The sequence below is a fragment of the Bufo bufo genome, chromosome 2 (genome assembly GCF_905171765.1).
Source record: "Bufo bufo chromosome 2, aBufBuf1.1, whole genome shotgun sequence".
Classification (NCBI taxonomy): domain Eukaryota; kingdom Metazoa; phylum Chordata; class Amphibia; order Anura; family Bufonidae; genus Bufo; species Bufo bufo.
Genome location: NC_053390.1, coordinates 3,585,994 through 3,604,963, shown reverse-complemented (window position 1 = coordinate 3,604,963; position 18,970 = coordinate 3,585,994). Strand labels below are relative to the sequence as shown.

General features: G+C 47.1%; 1 protein-coding gene across 4 annotated transcripts in view; it reads right to left on the bottom strand.

Moving 5' to 3' along the window:
* Positions 1–11,532, bottom strand: part of LOC120991954 (C-type lectin domain family 12 member B-like) — a 72,855-nt gene extending 61,323 nt beyond the window's left edge. For 3 of the 4 annotated variants that reach the window (XM_040420701.1, XM_040420700.1, XM_040420702.1), the window contains exons 1-2: positions 11,437–11,532; positions 5,320–5,442 (exon numbers count right to left, since the gene is read on the bottom strand). In XM_040420701.1, coding sequence (XP_040276635.1) covers positions 5,320–5,442; positions 11,437–11,476 — 163 coding nt within the window. In that variant the 5' untranslated portion in view covers positions 11,477–11,532. The remainder of the gene's footprint in view (positions 1–5,319; positions 5,443–11,436) is intronic. The other variant, XM_040420703.1, reaches the window with a different exon arrangement.
* Positions 11,533–18,970: the final 7,438 nt, after the last annotated feature.

Genomic DNA, 18,970 nt, shown 5'->3' with positions numbered 1-18,970 from the left:
AATGCCATTGTGTTGTTAATTGTGTCACAGGCAATGCCTATTGTGTTATTGATTGCGTCACAGGCAATGCCATTGTGTTGTTAATTGCGTCACAGACAATGCCTATTCTGTTATTGATTGCGTCACAGGCAATGCCATTGTGTTTGTTGAATGTATAGTTTTGTGTTTAAACTGTAAAACTGTAAATGATTGGCTGCTATGTTATGTCCTCAATTCCCAACCAGGTCCACGGGGGTGGTACCCTTGTTGGAAAATGTGTATAAAAGGCAATGCTTGTGTGTTCAATAAAGAGTTCTGTTTTACATTCAACATAGAGCCTAGTCTCATGTGTCTGGGGATTGCTATACGCTGTATACTCCCCTGGCTATAACCCCTATCTCTTGTAAGAGCTGTTCCTGTCCCTTGTTCCTGTGGTGGTTACGGTGTCGAGTGGAGTGCTTGGAGCCCTCGGAAAGCACTAGGATCATCCATCAACGGAGGTACCCAGTCGGGGTGCCAGGAGATCCGTTACATCACCCATTTGCTGATACAGTCGTTACAATACTCACCCATTACATGATAAAGTAGTTCCAGTACTCACCAATTACATGATACAATAGTTCAGTACTCACCCTTTACATGATACAGTAGTTCCAGTACTCACGTATAACATGATACAGGACTTCCAGGACTCCCTCAAAGACATGATAAAGTACTTCCAGTACTCACCAATTTCCTAATACACTAGTTCCTGTTCTCACCCATTACATGATACTGTAATTCCAGTACTCACCCATTTCCTGATACTGTAGTTCCAGTACTCACCTATTTCCTGATACAGTACTTCCAGTACTCACCCATTTCCTGATACAGTTATTACAATACTTACCCATTACATGATACAGTAGTTCCAGTACTCATCCATTTCCTAATACAGTTGTTACAATACTTACCCATTACATGATACAGTAGTTCCAGTACTCACCCATTTGCTGACACAGTTTTTACAATACTTACCCATTACATGATACAGTAGTTTCAGTACTCACCCATTTGCTGACACAGTTTTTACAATACTTACCCATTACATGATACAGTAGTTCCAGTACTCACCCATTACATGATACAGTAGTTCCAGTACTCATGCATTACATGATACAGAACTTCCAGGACTTCCCCAAATACATGATAAAGTACTTCCACTACTTACCCATTCCCTGATACAGTAGCTCCAATACTCACCCATTACACGATAGAGTAGGTCCAGTACTCACCCATTTCCTAATACACTAGTTCCAGCACTCATCTATTTCCTGATACAGTGCTTCCAGTACTCCCCCATTTGCTGATAGTCGTTAGAATATTCACCCATTAGATGATACAGTAGTTCCAGTACTCACCAATTACATGATACAGTAGTTCCAGTACTCACCAATTACATGATACAGTAGTTCCAGTACTCACCCATTGCATGATACAGTTCTTCCAATACTCACCCATTACATGATACAGTACTTCTAGTACTCACCAAAAACATAACACAGTACTTCCTGTACTCACCCATTTCCTGATACAGTAGCTCCAATACTCACCCATTACATGATACAGTAGTTCCATTACTCACCCATTTCCTGATACGTTAGTTGCAGTACTCACCCATTTCCTAAAGCAGTAGTTCTAGTACTCACCTATTTGCTGATAGTCATTAGAATACTCACCCATTAGATGATACTGTAGTTCCAGTACTCACCCATTACATGATACAGTACTTCCAGTACTCACCAACAAAAACATAACACAGTACTTCCAGTACTCACCCATTTCCTGATACAGTAGCTCCAATACTCACCCATTACATGATACAGTAGTTCCAGTACTCACCCATTTCCTGATACGTTAGTTGCAGTACTCACCCATTTCCTAAAGCAGTAGTTCTAGTACTCACCTATTTGCTGATAGTCGTTAGAATACTCACCCATTAGATGATACTGTAGTTCCAGTACTCACCTATTACATGATACAAAACTTCCAGTACTCACCCATTTCCTGATACAGTAGCTCCAATACTCACCCATTACATGATACAGTAGCTCCAATACTCACCCATTACATGATACAGTAGATCCAGTACTCACCCATTTCCTGATACACTAGTTGCAGTACTCACCCATTTCCTGATACGCTAATGCCAATGCTCATCCATTTCATGATGCAGTCATTCCAGTACTCACCCATTACATGATACAGTAGTTCCAGTATTTACTCATTACATGATGCAGTAGCTCCAGTACTCGCCAAATTCCTGATACTGTAGTCTCAGTACTCACCCATCACATGATACAGTAGTTCCAGTACTCACCCATTTCCTGATACACTAGTGTAAGCGCTGTGGGCTCCCCAGTATACAGTGAAGTCACAAACGAGGAAAGCAACCCCAACACCAGCTTTTGCCAAAACAGAATTTTACCTGTATATTGCAATAAACACAACCACAAATGCTGGGAATATACAATAAATTTACACACACCCAGCCCGAATGCTGAGACCCTTGTGCTGCACAGCACGGCGCCCTCTGATGGATTCAGAGTGAAATTGCAGTAATTTACCTACTGGCGGGCATAACTAAACTGCCACACCTTACCTGTTATTACCCTAAAAACAAGAACCACTGTATGGGTGTGTGGTTCGGGCTAGCCTGTGGTGCAGCACAACGGCTTACAATCTTACAAGGCTCTACAGTATTCCCCCTCCCATAGCTGGTCTGTAGCACGTGCCTGAGAATTCCTTCTGAGCAAAACGCCAGCCTGTCTTAAGTTTGTGGGAATTTTATCAGCTCTCCAGTGTGAAATGTCACTTTAAGTTATGAAGTCCTTGCAATGAACAGTAGTAACACTTGTGGCCTGACACAAACAAACTAACTACAGGCCTGGTCTCAGTCTCTAGGCACCAACACTGCAATGAGGTGCGTGCACGATCTTACCGACCCGGGTCTGCTCTTCATCCGCTGGTGACTCTGAACAGAACAGATGTCTCTCCAACAAGCATGCGGTACCGCAGTGTATGTTGCTTTGTTCCTCTGCTCTCATCAGCATTCCTGGCAGCAATCTTCCTTCCTCTGGACAGTATCAGGGTCTTGGACACGATTCACTTTTCTGCAGCTCTGGTCACTGAGGGATGCTCTCACACCTGGATGCCATCGGATTCTCTGCTCACACAGCTCCTTAGTTTCACCTCCCTCTAAGATGGCTGCTGTCTCCTCTCTCCTCCCTCTCCAGGCTCTGTGTGTAACCCCACCTCTCTCATGACTATGGAGATATATGTGCAGTCTGTAGCTGTGTTAGGAAACAGCGGCATCTTGTGGCCAAACAGCAGAATGTCAGTCCAGAACATTTAATTTAACCCACACAGTGTTCAAACAATGAGAGCTGTTTCCCCATCTCACACTAGTTCCAGTACTCACCTATTTTCTGATACCGTGGTCCCAGTACTCACCATTTTCTAGTATACTAGGTCTAGTACTCACTAGTGTTGAGCGCAAATATTTGAATAGCGAATATTAATCGCGAATATCACAACTTCGCTAATTTGCAAATATTTTGAATATAGTGCTATATATTCGCTATATCGAATATTCGTCATTTTTTTTAACATCTGAAAACATGATTCCTCCCTGCTTCTTTCTTGTGGGTCAATGAGTCATTGGCCCACAAGCAACTTAAGCAGGAAGAAATCATGTTTTCATATGGAAAAAAAATGACGAATATTCTAAAAAACGAATATATAGCAATATAGGGAATATATTCGTTATTTAGAATATTCACCTTTTTTTCTCCAATCTGTACAGTTGTTCGCATACTCCTCCCCGACAAGCGTCCCCATCACCATGGGAACGCCTGTGGGTTAGAAAATACCATCAGATCTGAGTTTTCCCTGAGATAGTGAAAACTCAGATCCGATGGTATATTCTAACCCACAGGCGTTCACATGGTGACGGGGACACTTGTCGGGGAGGAGTATGCCAAAGTGGAATAACAGTACAGATTGAAAATAAAAAAAAGACGAATATTCTAAATAACGAATATATTCGTTTATCATATTCTAAAGTTACAAAGTTATAGCAATATAGTGAATATTTTTAAAATACACATACAGACTGCAATTTAGCTAATATAGTGCTATAGTATTTTTTTTTAATAGTGTAAATTTTTTCCAAATCTGAAGTTCAGAAGAGACAAAAAAAATTAGACTATAAAAAAAAGATTATAGCGCTATATTAGCTAAATTACAGTCTATATGTGTATTTTATGAATATTCGCTATATTGCCTTAACTTCGTTTTTTAGAATATTCATCATATTCTAAAACAAGAATATATAGCAATATAGCGAATATTCGTAAAATACGCATATTAGCCAATAGCCAACCAATAGGATAGTTGCCTTATACAGTTAAAAAAAAAATCGCAATATGCTAATAATTAAATCGCATATTATTCGCAATAAATAGAATAATGACGAATATTCGATTTTGACGAATATAAGACGAATATTCAATCGAATATTCACTAAATATTGCGAAATCGAATATGGCACTAGTACTCACCCAGTTCCTGATACAATATTTCCAGTACTCACAAAAATCCTTCTGGCCAACAATCTGCCTAGGAAATTGTCCCTGACTCAAAAAGACGGGTTGAGCAGTCATAAAAAAGGGGGTTAATGGTAAAACTGCCTCCAGCCACGTTTTTTGTGACTTATTGCATGCTGGGAGGGTAGTTATTGCCTTGGAGTTGCCTTTTGGCCACTTTTCTTTTTTTCTTCTTCCTCCCGCCAATCCTATAGCTCAGTGGCTTTGGCCTCCCTAATCCCAACCTCCCCTGGAGAGCTCATGTATGGCAGTGTCATCTGCAGACGCGCTCCTGGTTCACCGTGTGACTGTTTAAGCTTCCCTTGTCCCCTCTTTTTGGTGTTTGGGGTTCGCTACTTATTTTGGTGTTTATGGTGTTTTCTGTTTTTGGTTCTACTTCTTTTCACCGACACAGCTGGAGGTCAGATGTTGGGTGGAGATGATGTGGTGGAGATAAAGACATTCTTGCCCACCAGGAGTCGGTGGTTGATATTCCGCTTTGGATCCCTTTGATATAAATATTGTGGTCTAATAACAACCCTGTGGTTAATATCTGATATGATCTAATGTTTGATAATATCAGTAAAGCTGTGACCGACCCCTGTCCAACAAAGAGTTATATGGTTGTCCTGTGTGTTCTATTCATAGGGAGGTTGAGGGTTCTGTTGGGTGGGTTATTATGTTCTCTGCCATCTAAAGCAGTACCAGTACTCACCCACTTTCTGTTCAGCACATCTCTCTCTATAGGTCACCTTCAGTCTCATAACCACAATGACTAGAAGGAGGTTGGTGGTCAGTAAGGTCGCTATCAGGATGGCCGTCTTCTTAGACCAGTAATCTGAAGAACAGACCACAGTGAGGGGCACTTACCAAGAGAAGTGTGGTAGCAATAAGGTTCATGTATGAAGTGCTAGACCCTCGGGGATGTAAGAAGTGAGGGTGAGGCATGTGTCATCACAGACATCTCCCACCTACTCATACCCGTCTGCCACTAGTGTGTTCTAGTTCTGCATTTAGAAGCAGAGAAGCGAGAGGTACAAGTTGAGGTCGATGTCAGGGATCACTTCTGCTAAATCAGAAATAGACCCATCAGAAGCCGAAACCATTTTATCGCTTCCTGACGCTTAGGTCAGTAAGGAGCCAGCAGTGAGAAAGCCTCCGCTTTATGTTATATAGAGATACTGGCTGGTGACCTCTCCACTTCTAAGTGATTAGACTGGGGGCACATACACATATATATATGGATCCAGGAGCAGTGATCAGGACTCTTACTGCAAATAAGATCTAGAAACCATGCTATCGTTAAGGGCAGTCCTTCCGAAGAAGATTGACTGATCCCACCAAAACTTGTACATAAAACAACCATACACAGCTGCAGATCCTAAATAACAACTGCATACAGTGCAGACCCTAAATAACAACCACATACAGTGCAGACCCTATAAAACAACTGCATACAGTGCAGACCCTATATAACAACTGCATACAGTGCAGACCCTATATAACAACCACATACAGTGCAGACCCTATATAACAACCACATACAGTGCAGACCCTATATAACAACCACATAGAGTGCAGACCCTATATAACAACCACATACAGTGCAGACCCTATATAACAACCACATACAGTGCAGACCCTATATAACAACCACATAGAGTGCAGACCCTATAAAACAACTGCATACAGTGCAGACCCTATATAACAACCACATACAGTGCAGACCCTATAAAACAACTGCATACAGTGCAGACCCTATATAACAACTGCATACAGTGCAGACCCTATATAACAACCACATACAGTGCAGACCATATATAACAACCACATACAGTGCAGACCCTAAATAACAACCACATACAGTACAGACCCTATATAACAACCCCATACAGTGCAGACCCTATATAACAACCACATACAGTGCAGACCCTAAATAACAACCACATACAATGCAGACCCTATATAACAACCACATACAGTGCAGACCCTAAATAACAACCACATACAGTGCAGACCCTATAAAACAACTGCATAAAGTGCAGACCCTAAATAACAACCACATACAGTGCAGACCCTATATAACAATCACATACAGTGCAGACCCTATATAACAACCCCATACAGTGCAGACCCTATATAACAACCACATAGAGTGCAGACCCTATAAAACAACTGCATACAGTGCTGACCCTATATAACAACCACATACAGTGCAGACCTTATATAACAATCACATACAGTGCAGACCCTATATAACAACCACATACAGTGCAGACCCTATATAACAACCCCATACAGTGCAGACCCTATATAACAACCACATACAGTGCAGACCCTATAAAACAACTGCATAAAGTGCAGACCCTATATAACAACCACATACAGTGCAGACCCTATATAACAACCACATACAGTACAGACCCTATATAACAACCCCATACAGTGCAGACCCTATATAACAACCACATACAGTGCAGACCCTATAAAACAACTGCATAAAGTGCAGACCTTATATAACAATCACATACAGTGCAGACCCTATATAACAACCGCATAGAGTGCAGACCCTAAATAACAACCACATACAGTGCAGACCCTATATAACAACCGCATACAGTGCAGACCCTATATAACAACTGCATATAGTGCAGACCCTAAATAACAACCACATACAGTGCAGACCCTATAAAACAACCACATACAGTGCAGACCCTATATAACAACCACATAGAGTGCAGACCCTATAAAACAACTGCATACAGTGCAGACCCTAAATAACAACCCCATACAGTGCAGACCCTAAATAACAACCCCATACAGTGCAGACCCTATATAACAACCACATAGAGTGCAGACCCTATAAAACAACTGCATACAGTGCAGACCCTATATAACAACCCCATACAGTACAGACCCTATATAACAACCCCATACAGTGCAGACCCTATATAACAACCACATACAGTGCAGACCCTATATAACAACCACATAGAGTGCAGACCCTATATAACAACCACATACAGTGCAGACCCTATAAAACAACCGCATACAGTGCAGACCTTATATAACAACCACATACAGTGCAGACCCTAAATAACAACCACATACAGTGCAGACCCTAAATAACAACCACATACAGTGCAGACCCTAAATAACAACCACATACAGTGCAGACCCTAAATAACAACCACATACAGTGCAGACCCTAAATAACAACCACATACAGTGCAGACCCTAAATAACAACCACATACAGTGCAGACCCTATAAAACATCTGCATAAAGTGCAGACCCTATATAACAACCACATACAGTGCAGACCCTAAATAACAACCCCATACAGTGCAGACCCTATATAACAACCACATACAGTGCAGACCCTATAAAACAACTGCATAAAGTGCAGACCCTATATAAAAACCACATACAGTGCAGACCTTATATAACAACCACATAGAGTGCAGACCCTATAAAACAACTGCATAAAGTGCAGACCCTATATAACAACCACATAGAGTGCAGACCTTATATAACAACCACATACAGTGCAGACCCTAAATAACAACCACATACAGTGCAGACCCTATATAACAACCACATACAGTGCAGACCCTAAATAACAACCACATACAGTGCAGACCCTAAATAACAACCCCATACAGTGCAGACCCTATATAACAACCACATAGAGTGCAGACCCTATAAAACAACTGCATACAGTGCAGACCCTATATAACAACTGCATAAAGTGCAGACCCTATATAACAACCACATACAGTGCAGACCCTATAAAACAACTGCATACAGTGCAGACCCTATATAACAACCACATACAGTGCAGACCCTATATAACAACCACATACAGTGCAGACCCTATATAACAACCACACACAGTGCAGACCCTATATAACAACCACATACAGTGCAGACCTTATATAACAACCACATACAGTGCAGACCCTAAATAACAACCACATACAGTGCAGACCCTAAATAACAACCACATACAGTGCAGACCCTATAAAACATCTGCATAAAGTGCAGACCCTATATAACAACCACATACAGTGCAGACCCTAAATAACAACCCCATACAGTGCAGACCCTATATAACAACCACATACAGTGCAGACCTTATATAACAACCACATAGAGTGCAGACCCTATAAAACAACTGCATAAAGTGCAGACCCTATATAACAACCACATACAGTGCAGACCCTATAAAACAACCACATACAGTGCAGACCCTATATAACAACCACATAGAGTGCAGACCCTATAAAACAACTGCATACAGTGCAGACCCTAAATAACAACCCCATACAGTGCAGACCCTATATAACAACCACATAGAGTGCAGACCCTATAAAACAACTGCATACAGTGCAGACCCTATATAACAACCACATACAGTGCAGACCCTATATAACAACCACATAGAGTGAAGACCCTAAATAACAACCACATACAGTGCAGACCCTATATAACAACCACATACAGTGCAGACCCTATATAACAACCACATACAGTGCAGACCCTATAAAACAATTGCATACAGTGCAGACCCTATAAAACAACTGCATACAGTGCAGACCCTATATAACAACCACATACAGTGCAGACCCTATATAACAACCACATACAGTGCAGATCCTATAAAACAACTGCATACAGTGCAGACCTTATATAACAACCACATACAGTGCAGACCCTAAACAACAACTGCATACAGTGCAGACCCTATATAACAACCACATACAGTGCAGACCCTATAAAACAACTGCATACAGTGCAGACCCCATAAAACAACCACATAGAGTGCAGACCCTATATAACAGCCACATACAGTGCAGACCCTATATAACAACCACATACAGTGCAGACCCTAAACAACAACTGCATAAAGTGCAGACCCCATAAAACTGCATACAGTGCAGACCCTATATAACAACCACATACAGTGCAGACCCTATATAACAACCGCATACAGTGCAGACCCTATATAACAACTGCATACAGTGAAGACCCTATATAACAACCACATACAGTGCACACCCTATATAACAACTGCATACAGTGCAGACCCTATATAACAACTGCATACAGTGCAGACCCTAAATAACAACCACATACAGTGCAGACCCTATATAACAACCACATACAGTGCAGATCCTAAATAACAACCACATACAGTGCAGACCCTATATAACAACCACATACAGTGCAGACCTTATATAACAATCACATACAGTGCAGACCCTATATAACAACCACATACAGTGCAGACCTTATATAACAACCACATACAGTGCAGACCCTATATAACAACCACATACAGTGCAGACCCTATATAACAACCACATAGAGTGCAGACCCTATATAACAACCACATACAGTGCAGACCCTATAAAACAACTGCATAAAGAACAGACCCTATATAACAACCACATACAGTGCAGACCTTATATAACAACCACATACAGTGCAGACCCTAAATAACAACCACATACAGTGCAGACCCTAAATAACAACCACATACAGTGCAGACCCTATAAAACATCTGCATAAAGTGCAGACCCTATATAACAACCACATACAGTGCAGACCCTAAATAACAACCCCATACAGTGCAGACCCTATATAACAACCACATACAGTGCAGACCCTATAAAACAACTGCATAAAGTGCAGACCCTATATAAAAACCACATACAGTGCAGACCTTATATAACAACCACATAGAGTGCAGACCCTATAAAACAACTGCATAAAGTGCAGACCCTATATAACAACCACATACAGTGCAGACCCTAAATAACAACCACATACAGTGCAGACCCTATATAACAACCACATACAGTGCAGACCCTAAATAACAACCACATACAGTGCAGACCCTATAAAACAACTGCATAAAGTGCAGACCCTATATAACAACCACATACAGTGCAGACCCTATAAAACAACCACATACAGTGCAGATCCTAAACAACAACTGCATACAGTGCAGACCCTATATAACAACTGCATAAAGTGCAGACCCTATATAACAACCACATACAGTGCAGACCCTATAAAACAACTGCATACAGTGCAGACCCTATATAACAACCACATACAGTGCAGACCCTATATAACAACCACATACAGTGCAGACCCTATATAACAACCACACACAGTGCAGACCCTATATAACAACCACATACAGTGCACACCCTATATAACAACTGCATACAGTGCAGACCCTATATAACAACCACATACAGTGAAGACCCTATATAACAATCACATACAGTGCAGACCCTATATAACCACCTTGTACAGTGCAGACCCTATATAACAGCCACATAGAGTGCAGACCCTATATAACAACCACATACAGTGCAGAGCCTATATAACAACCCCATACAGTGCTGACCCTATATATAACAACCACATACAGTGCAGACCTTATATCTCAGCCGCGCACAGTGCTGACTCTATATAACAATCACATACAGTGCAGACCCTATATAACAACCATATAGCAGAACCGTATAATAATCCCATTCAGCACAGACCCTACAGAACAGCCACCCACAGCGGCAGACACAATCTATACCTACACCACACAGAGGACACATACATTATTCCAGACATCACTGGAGCTCTTTTGTCCTTTGTCCAATTTGACCATCCCTGAAAACAATCCTAAAGATGCAGTAGAAGGAGCGGACAGATGAGCAGGAGCACCACATGAGTAACTCTGGACCTTCATATACCGGAGACAATATGTCTAAAGGGGGGAAGGTGACACAGAATGTGTAGCATATCATTTACACCCATACCTTGGTGATGAGGGGTCCTTGATGTGCAGCTCTTGCCCATGGCTCGATGCTTTGCAGGCTTATAGTTTCTGTGCAGTTTTTGGTCTTTGTTTTTACTTCCTCAGATGTTATATCTAGAGATGAGCGAATATGAAATTCATTTACGCTTCGTTTGGTGGTAAAAGCAGAATTGCGTTATGGATTTTGTTACCACGGACTATAACGCAATTCTATGACGGAATGCATAACGGAAGCCTTTAGAGACATTCCGTTATTCATTCCATCATAATAGAAGTCTATGGGCTGCAAAACGGATCCGCCCCACATAATGAGAACAGGGCTGAAGATCAAAGTGAGGATCCAGAGAGCTGAAGATCTAGGTGAGGAACCAGAGGTCTGAAGATCTGAATGAGATCCAGAGGACTGAAGATCAAGGTGCAGATCCAGAGGGCTGAAGATCAAGGTGCATATCTAGAGGGCTGAAGATCTGAATGAGATCCAGAGGTCTGAAGATCTGAATGAGATCCAGAGGGCTGAAGGTCTGGATGAGGATCCAGAGGTCTGAAGGTCTGGATAAGGATCCAGAGGGCTTAAGATCAAGGTGCAGATCCAGAGGGCTGAAGATCAAGGTGCAGATCCAGAGGGCTGAAGATCTGGGTGAGGAATCAGAGGTCTGAAGATCTGAATGAGATCCAGAGGGCTGAAGATCTGGGTGAGGAATCAGAGGTCTGAAGATCTGAATGAGATCCAGAGGGCTGAAGATCTGGGTGAGGAATCAGAGGTCTGAAGATCTGAATGAGATCCATAGGGCTGAAGATCTGGGTGAGGAATCAGAGGTCTGAAGATCTGAATGAGATCCAGAGGGCTGAAGATCTGGGTGAGGAACCAGAGGTCTGAAGATCTGAATGAGATCCAGAGGGCTGAAGATCTGGGTGAGGAATCAGAGGTCAGAAGATCTGAATGAGATCCAGAGGGCTGAAGATCTGGGTGAGGAACCAGAGGTCTGAAGATCTGAATGAGATCCAGAGGGCTGAAGATCAAGGTGCAGATCCAGAGGGCTGAAGATCAAGGTGCATATCTAGAGGGCTGAAGATCTGAATGAGATCCAGAGGTCTGAAGATCTGAATGAGATCCAGAGGGCTGAAGGTCTGGATGAGGATCCAGAGGTCTGAAGGTCTGGATGAGGATCCAGAGGGCTGAAGATCAAGGTGCAGATCCAGAGGGCTGAAGATCAAGGTGCAGATCCAGAGGGCTGAAGATCTGGGTGAGGAATCAGAGGTCTGAAGATCTGAATGAGATCCAGAGGGCTGAAGATCTGGGTGAGGAATCAGAGGTCTGAAGATCTGAATGAGATCCAGAGGGCTGAAGATCTGGGTGAGGAATCAGAGGTCTGAAGATCTGAATGAGATCCAGAGGGCTGAAGATCTGGGTGAGGAATCAGAGGTCTGAAGATCTGAATGAGATCCAGAGGGCTGAAGATCTGGGTGAGGAACCAGAGGTCTGAAGATCTGAATGAGATCCAGAGGGCTGAAGATCTGGGTGAGGAATCAGAGGTCAGAAGATCTGAATGAGATCCAGAGGGCTGAAGATCTGGGTTAGCTTTCAGAGAACCGACTCCATAATGTGACCGGGATGAGCGGAATTCCCTCGTATCACAAATTATTCTACAAATATAAAGCACACGTCCAGCTCACCTGTGGGTAACTCCGGTAAACATGGATAACACCTGGATCGGGTGTACCAATCTTCAAACAAAAATATGAAGAAACCCAGTTTAAATAAAATTCTGTAGTTTACTTATGCAAAAAAATAAAAAGCCATAGACACAGACAACAGCGTCTCAGAATTTTGGGTCATTACGTACAGACTGATGACATTGCATTGCGGGGTCTGTATGTAATGACCGGGAACGCCTAGACATTTTTGCCCTGCGTTGGGGAAAAAAGGATACAAAAGCGCAGTGCACCACACGCTTCTATCCTGCAGAGTCCAGTAAAACACGTATACATTTCTTCTAGGATGGGACTCTATGGTGGCGGATCCCACTGTTCGGCATCTGGATGTGAACCTGGACTAATCCTGAAAAATGCTCATTTTATTTTTATGAAAATAAATAATTTCATGCACATTCGCTCCGCCAGTAATGTCACCTGACACGGAGGAAGACAGGTTATCCAAATGCAGCATCCACAGTGCACTGCGCAAGAGTGACCCTACCCACGGTGCACCCAAATAAAGCATCCCCGCCCACAGTGCAGCAAACAGAGCAGCCCCGCCCACAGTGCAGCAAACAGAGCAGCCCCGTCCACAGTGCAGCAAACAGAGCAGCCCCGCCCACAGTGCACCAGAGCAGCCCCGCCCACAGTGCAGCAAACAGAGCAGCCCCGCCCACAGTGTACCAGAGCAGCCCCGCCCACAGTGCAGCAAACAGAGCAGCCCCGCCCACAGTGTACCAGAGCAGCCCCGCCCACAGTGCAGCAAACAGAGCAGCCCCGCCCACAGTGCACCAGAGCAGCCCTGCCCACAGTGTAGCAAACAGAGCAGCCCCGCCCACAGTGCACCAGAGCAGCTTCGCCCACAGTGCAGCAAACAGAGCAGCCCCGCCCACAGTGCACCAGAGCAGCTTCGCCCACAGTGCAGCAAACAGAGCAGCCCCGCCCACAGTGCGCCAGAGCAGCCCCGCCCACAGTGTAGCAAACGGAGCAGCCCCGCCCACAGTGTACCAGAGCAGCCCCACCCACAGTGCAGCAAACAGAGCAGCCCAGTCCACAATGCAGCAAACAGAGCAGCCCTGCCCACAGTGCAGCAAACAGCAGCCCCACCCACAGTGCAGCAAACAGCAGCCCCGTCCACAGTGCACCAGAGCAGCCCCGGCCACAGTGCACCAGAGCAGCCCTGCCCACAGTGCAGTAAACAGAGCAGCCCCGCCCACAGTGTACCAGAGCAGCCCCGCCCACAGTGCAGAAAACAGAGCAGCCCCACCCACAGTGCAGCAAACAGCAGCTCCGTCCACAGTGCACCAGAGCAGCCCCGGCCACAGTGCACCAGAGCAGCCCTGCCCACAGTGCAGTAAACAGAGCAGCCCCGCCCACAGTGTACCAGAGCAGCCCCGCCCACAGTGCAGAAAACAGAGCAGCCCCGCCCACAGTGTACCAGAGCAGCCCCGCCCACAGTGCAGTAAACAGAGCAGCCCCGCCCACAGTGTACCAGAGCAGCCCCGCCCACAGTGCAGCAAACAGAGCAGCCCCGCCCACAGTGCACCAGAGCAGCCCTGCCCACAGTGTAGCAAACAGAGCAGCCCCGCCCACAGTGCACCAGAGCAGCTTCGCCCACAGTGCAGCAAACAGAGCAGCCCCGCCCACAGTGCACCAGAGCAGCTTCGCCCACAGTGCAGCAAACAGAGCAGCCCCGCCCACAGTGCGCCAGAGCAGCCCCACCCACAGTGCAGCAAACAGAGCAGCCCCGCCCACAGTGCAGCAAACAGCAGCCCCGTCCACAGTGTACCAGAGCATCCCCGTCCACAGTGCACCAGAGCATCCCCGTCCACAGTGCAGTAAACAGAGCAGCCCCGCCCACAGTGCAGCAAACAGAGAAGCCCCGTCCACAGTGCAGCAAACAGAGCAGCCCCGCCCAGAGTGCACCAGAGCAGCCCTGCCCACAGTGCAGTAAACAGAGCAGCCCCGCCCACAGTTTACCAGAGCAGCCCCGCCCACAGTGCAGAAAACAGAGCAGCCCCGCCCACAGTGTACCAGAGCAGCCCCGCCCACAATGCAGCAAACAGAGCAGCCCCGTCCACATCGCAGCAAACAGAGCAGCCCCGCCCACAGTGCACTAAACAGAGCAGCCCTGCCCACAGTGCACTAAACAGAGCAGCCCCGCCCACAGTGCTCTAAACAGAGCAGCCCCGGCCACAGTGCACTAAACAGAGTAGCCCCGGCCACAGTGCACTAAACAGAGCAGCCCCGCCCACAATGTACCAGAGCAGCCCCGCCCACAGTGCACTAAACAGAGCAGCCCCGCCCACAGTGCACTAAACAGAGCAGCCCCGCCCACAGTGCACTAAACAGAGCAGCCCCGTCCACAGTGCACTAAACAGAGAAGCCCCGGCCACAGTGCAGCAAACAGAGCAGCCCCGCCCACAGTGCACTAAACAGAGCAGCCCCGCCCACAATGTACCAGAGCAGCCCCGGCCACAGTGCACTAAACAGAGCAGCCCCGCCCACAATGTACCAGAGCAGCCCCGGCAACAGTGCACTAAACAGAGCAGCTCCGCCCACAGTGTACTAAACAGAGCAGCCCCGTCCACAGTGCACTAAACAGAGCAGCCCCGTCCACAGTGCACTAAACAGAGCAGCCCCGCCCACAGTGCAGCAAACAGAGCAGCCCCGCCCACAGTGCACTAAACAGAGCAGCTCCGCCCACAGTGCACTAAACAGAGCAGCCCTGGCCACAGTGCAGCAAACAGAGCAGCCCCGCCCACAGTGCAGCAAACAGAGCAGCCCCGCCCACAGTGCACTAAACAGAGCAGCCCCGCCCACAATGTACCAGAGCAGCCCCGGCCACAGTGCACTAAACAGAGCAGCCCTGGCCACAGTGCACTAAACAGAGCAGCCCCGGCCACAGTGCAGCAAACAGAGCAGCCCCGCCCACAGTGCACTAAACAGAGCAGCCCCACCCACAATGTACCAGAGCAGCCCCGGCAACAGTGCACTAAACAGAGTAGCCCCGCCCACAGTGTACTAAACAGAGCAGCCCCGTCCACAGTGCACTAAACAGAGCAGCCCCGTCCACAGTGCACTAAACAGAGCAGCCCCGTCCACAGTGCACTAAACAGAGCAGCCCCGCCCACAGTGCAGCAAACAGAGCAGCCCCGCCCACAGTGCAGCAAACAGAGCAGCCCCGCCCACAGTGCACTAAACAGAGCAGCTCCGCCCACAGTGTACTAAACAGAGCAGCCCCGCCCACAGTGTACTAAACAGAGCAGCCCCGCCCACAGTGCAGCAAACAGAGCAGCCCCGCCCACAGTGCACTAAACAGAGCAGCCCCGCCCACAGTGCAGCAAACAGAGCAGCCCCGCCCACAGTGCACTAAACAGAGCAGCCCTGGCCACAGTGCACTAAACAGAGCAGCCCCGCCCACAGTGCAGCAAACAGAGTAGCCCCGCCCACAGTGTACTAAACAGAGCAGCCCCGTCCACAGTGCACTAAACAGAGCAGCCCCGTCCACAGTGCACTAAACAGAGCAGCCCCGTCCACAGTGCACTAAACAGAGCAGCCCCGCCCACAGTGCAGCAAACAGAGCAGCCCCGCCCACAGTGCAGCAAACAGAGCAGCCCCGCCCACAGTGCACTAAACAGAGCAGCTCCGCCCACAGTGTACTAAACAGAGCAGCCCCGCCCACAGTGTACTAAACAGAGCAGCCCCGCCCACAGTGCAGCAAACAGAGCAGCCCCGCCCACAGTGCACTAAACAGAGCAGCCCCGCCCACAGTGCAGCAAACAGAGCAGCCCCGCCCACAGTGCACTAAACAGAGCAGCCCTGGCCACAGTGCACTAAACAGAGCAGCCCCGCCCACAGTGCACTAAACAGAGCAGCCCCGGCCACAGTGCACTAAACAGAGCAGCCCCGCCCACAGTGCACTAAACAGAGCAGCCCCGGCCACAGTGCACTAAACAGAGCAGCCCCGCCCACAGTGCACTAAACAGAGCAGCCCCGCCCACAGTGCACTAAACAGAGCAGCCCCGGCCACAGTGCACTAAACAGAGCAGCCCCGCCCACAGTGCACTAAACAGAGCAGCCCCGCCCACAGTGCACTAAACAGAGCAGCCCCGCCCACAGTGCACTAAACAGAGCAGCCCTGGCCACAGTGCACTAAACAGAGCAGCCCCGCCCACAGTGCACTAAACAGAGCAGCCCCGGCCACAGTGCACTAAACAGAGCAGCCCCGGCCACAGTGCACTAAACAGAGCAGCCCCGGCCACAGTGCACTAAACAGAGCAGCCCCGCCCACAGTGCACTAAACAGAGCAGCCCCGGCCACAGTGCACTAAACAGAGCAGCCCCGGCCACAGTGCACTAAACAGAGCAGCCCCGCCCACAGTGCACTAAACAGAGCAGCCCCGCCCACAGTGCACTAAACAGAGCAGCCCTGGCCACAGTGCACTAAACAGAGCAGCCCCGCCCACAGTGCACTAAACAGAGCAGCCCTGGCCACAGTGCACTAAACAGAGCAGCCCCGCCCACAGTGCACTAAACAGAGCAGCCCCGGCCACAGTGCACTAAACAGAGCAGCCCCGGCCACAGTGCAGCAAACAGAGCAGCTCCGCCCACAGTGTACTAAACAGAGCAGCCCCGCCCACAGTGCACTAAACAGAGCAGCCCCGCCCACAGTGCACTAAACAGAGCAGCCCCGGCCACAGTGCACTAAACAGAGCAGCCCCGCCCACAATGTACCAGAGCAGCCCCGTCCACTAGGGTGACCACATTTCCAAACTGCCATTCAGGGACACCCGCCCCGGCCCCCCCGCACCCATGTCCACTCCCCAAAAAATATGATTTTTGATACTTTTTTAAAAAATTTAAGTCACTTAGTGACAGCGGCGTACTTTGTACTTACGCTGGCAAGTTCATTGCATCGAAGTTATGCTTGAGATTGCTATAAACATAACTGCCTGTGCATTGTTCAGTAATTTGTGATTGTGCCCTGCACACAATCACTGGCTACCTAAAACAGGTCATATTTTTAATGTGTTAGACATCTCTTAAGAAAATAGAAATAAGAAATAGAAAAAACAAACAGAACAAGTTGCAATAAATTAACAGATTTTTTTATTGTTTTTTTTTTTTAATGAGCAAGAACTCATTAGCACACTGGCAGCATTTGATGGGGCACAATAGCGACAATTCATGGGAACACTGGCAGCATCTGATGGGGGCACAGTAGCGACAATTCATTAGCACACTGGCAGCATTTGATGGGGCACAGTAGTGACAATTAATTGACACACTAGCAGCATCTGATCTGATGGGCACAGTAGCGGCAATTGATAGGCACACTGGCAGCATCTGATGAGGCACAGTTTGTGACAATTCATGGGCACACTGGCAGCATCTGATGGGGGCACAGTAGCGACAATTCATGGGCACACTGGCATTTGATGGGGCACAGTCCATCAAATGCCAGTGTGCCCATGAATTGTCGCTACTGTGCCCCCATCAGATTCTGCCAGTGTGCCCATGAATTGTCGCTATTGTGCCCCATCAAATGCCAGTGTGCCCATAAATTGTCGCTACTGTGCGCCATCAAATGCCAGTGTGCCCATAGATTGTCGCTACTGTGCCCCATCAGATGCTGCCACCCAGTGTCAATTGCCCCTATTTGCTCACCTTTTGGAGTCATATAATGGAGATGGAGTGACTGTCTCCTCGTCTGGTCACTGGTGGTGGTGGAGCAGGGCAGGGCAGTCTTGCGCCGGTGTTCTTCCAGTCAGGACTCGAGGAGGCACTGGCGTCTGGCAGGCACTGGCAGAGAATCGTCGGGCCGCTCGGGCGGGAGCC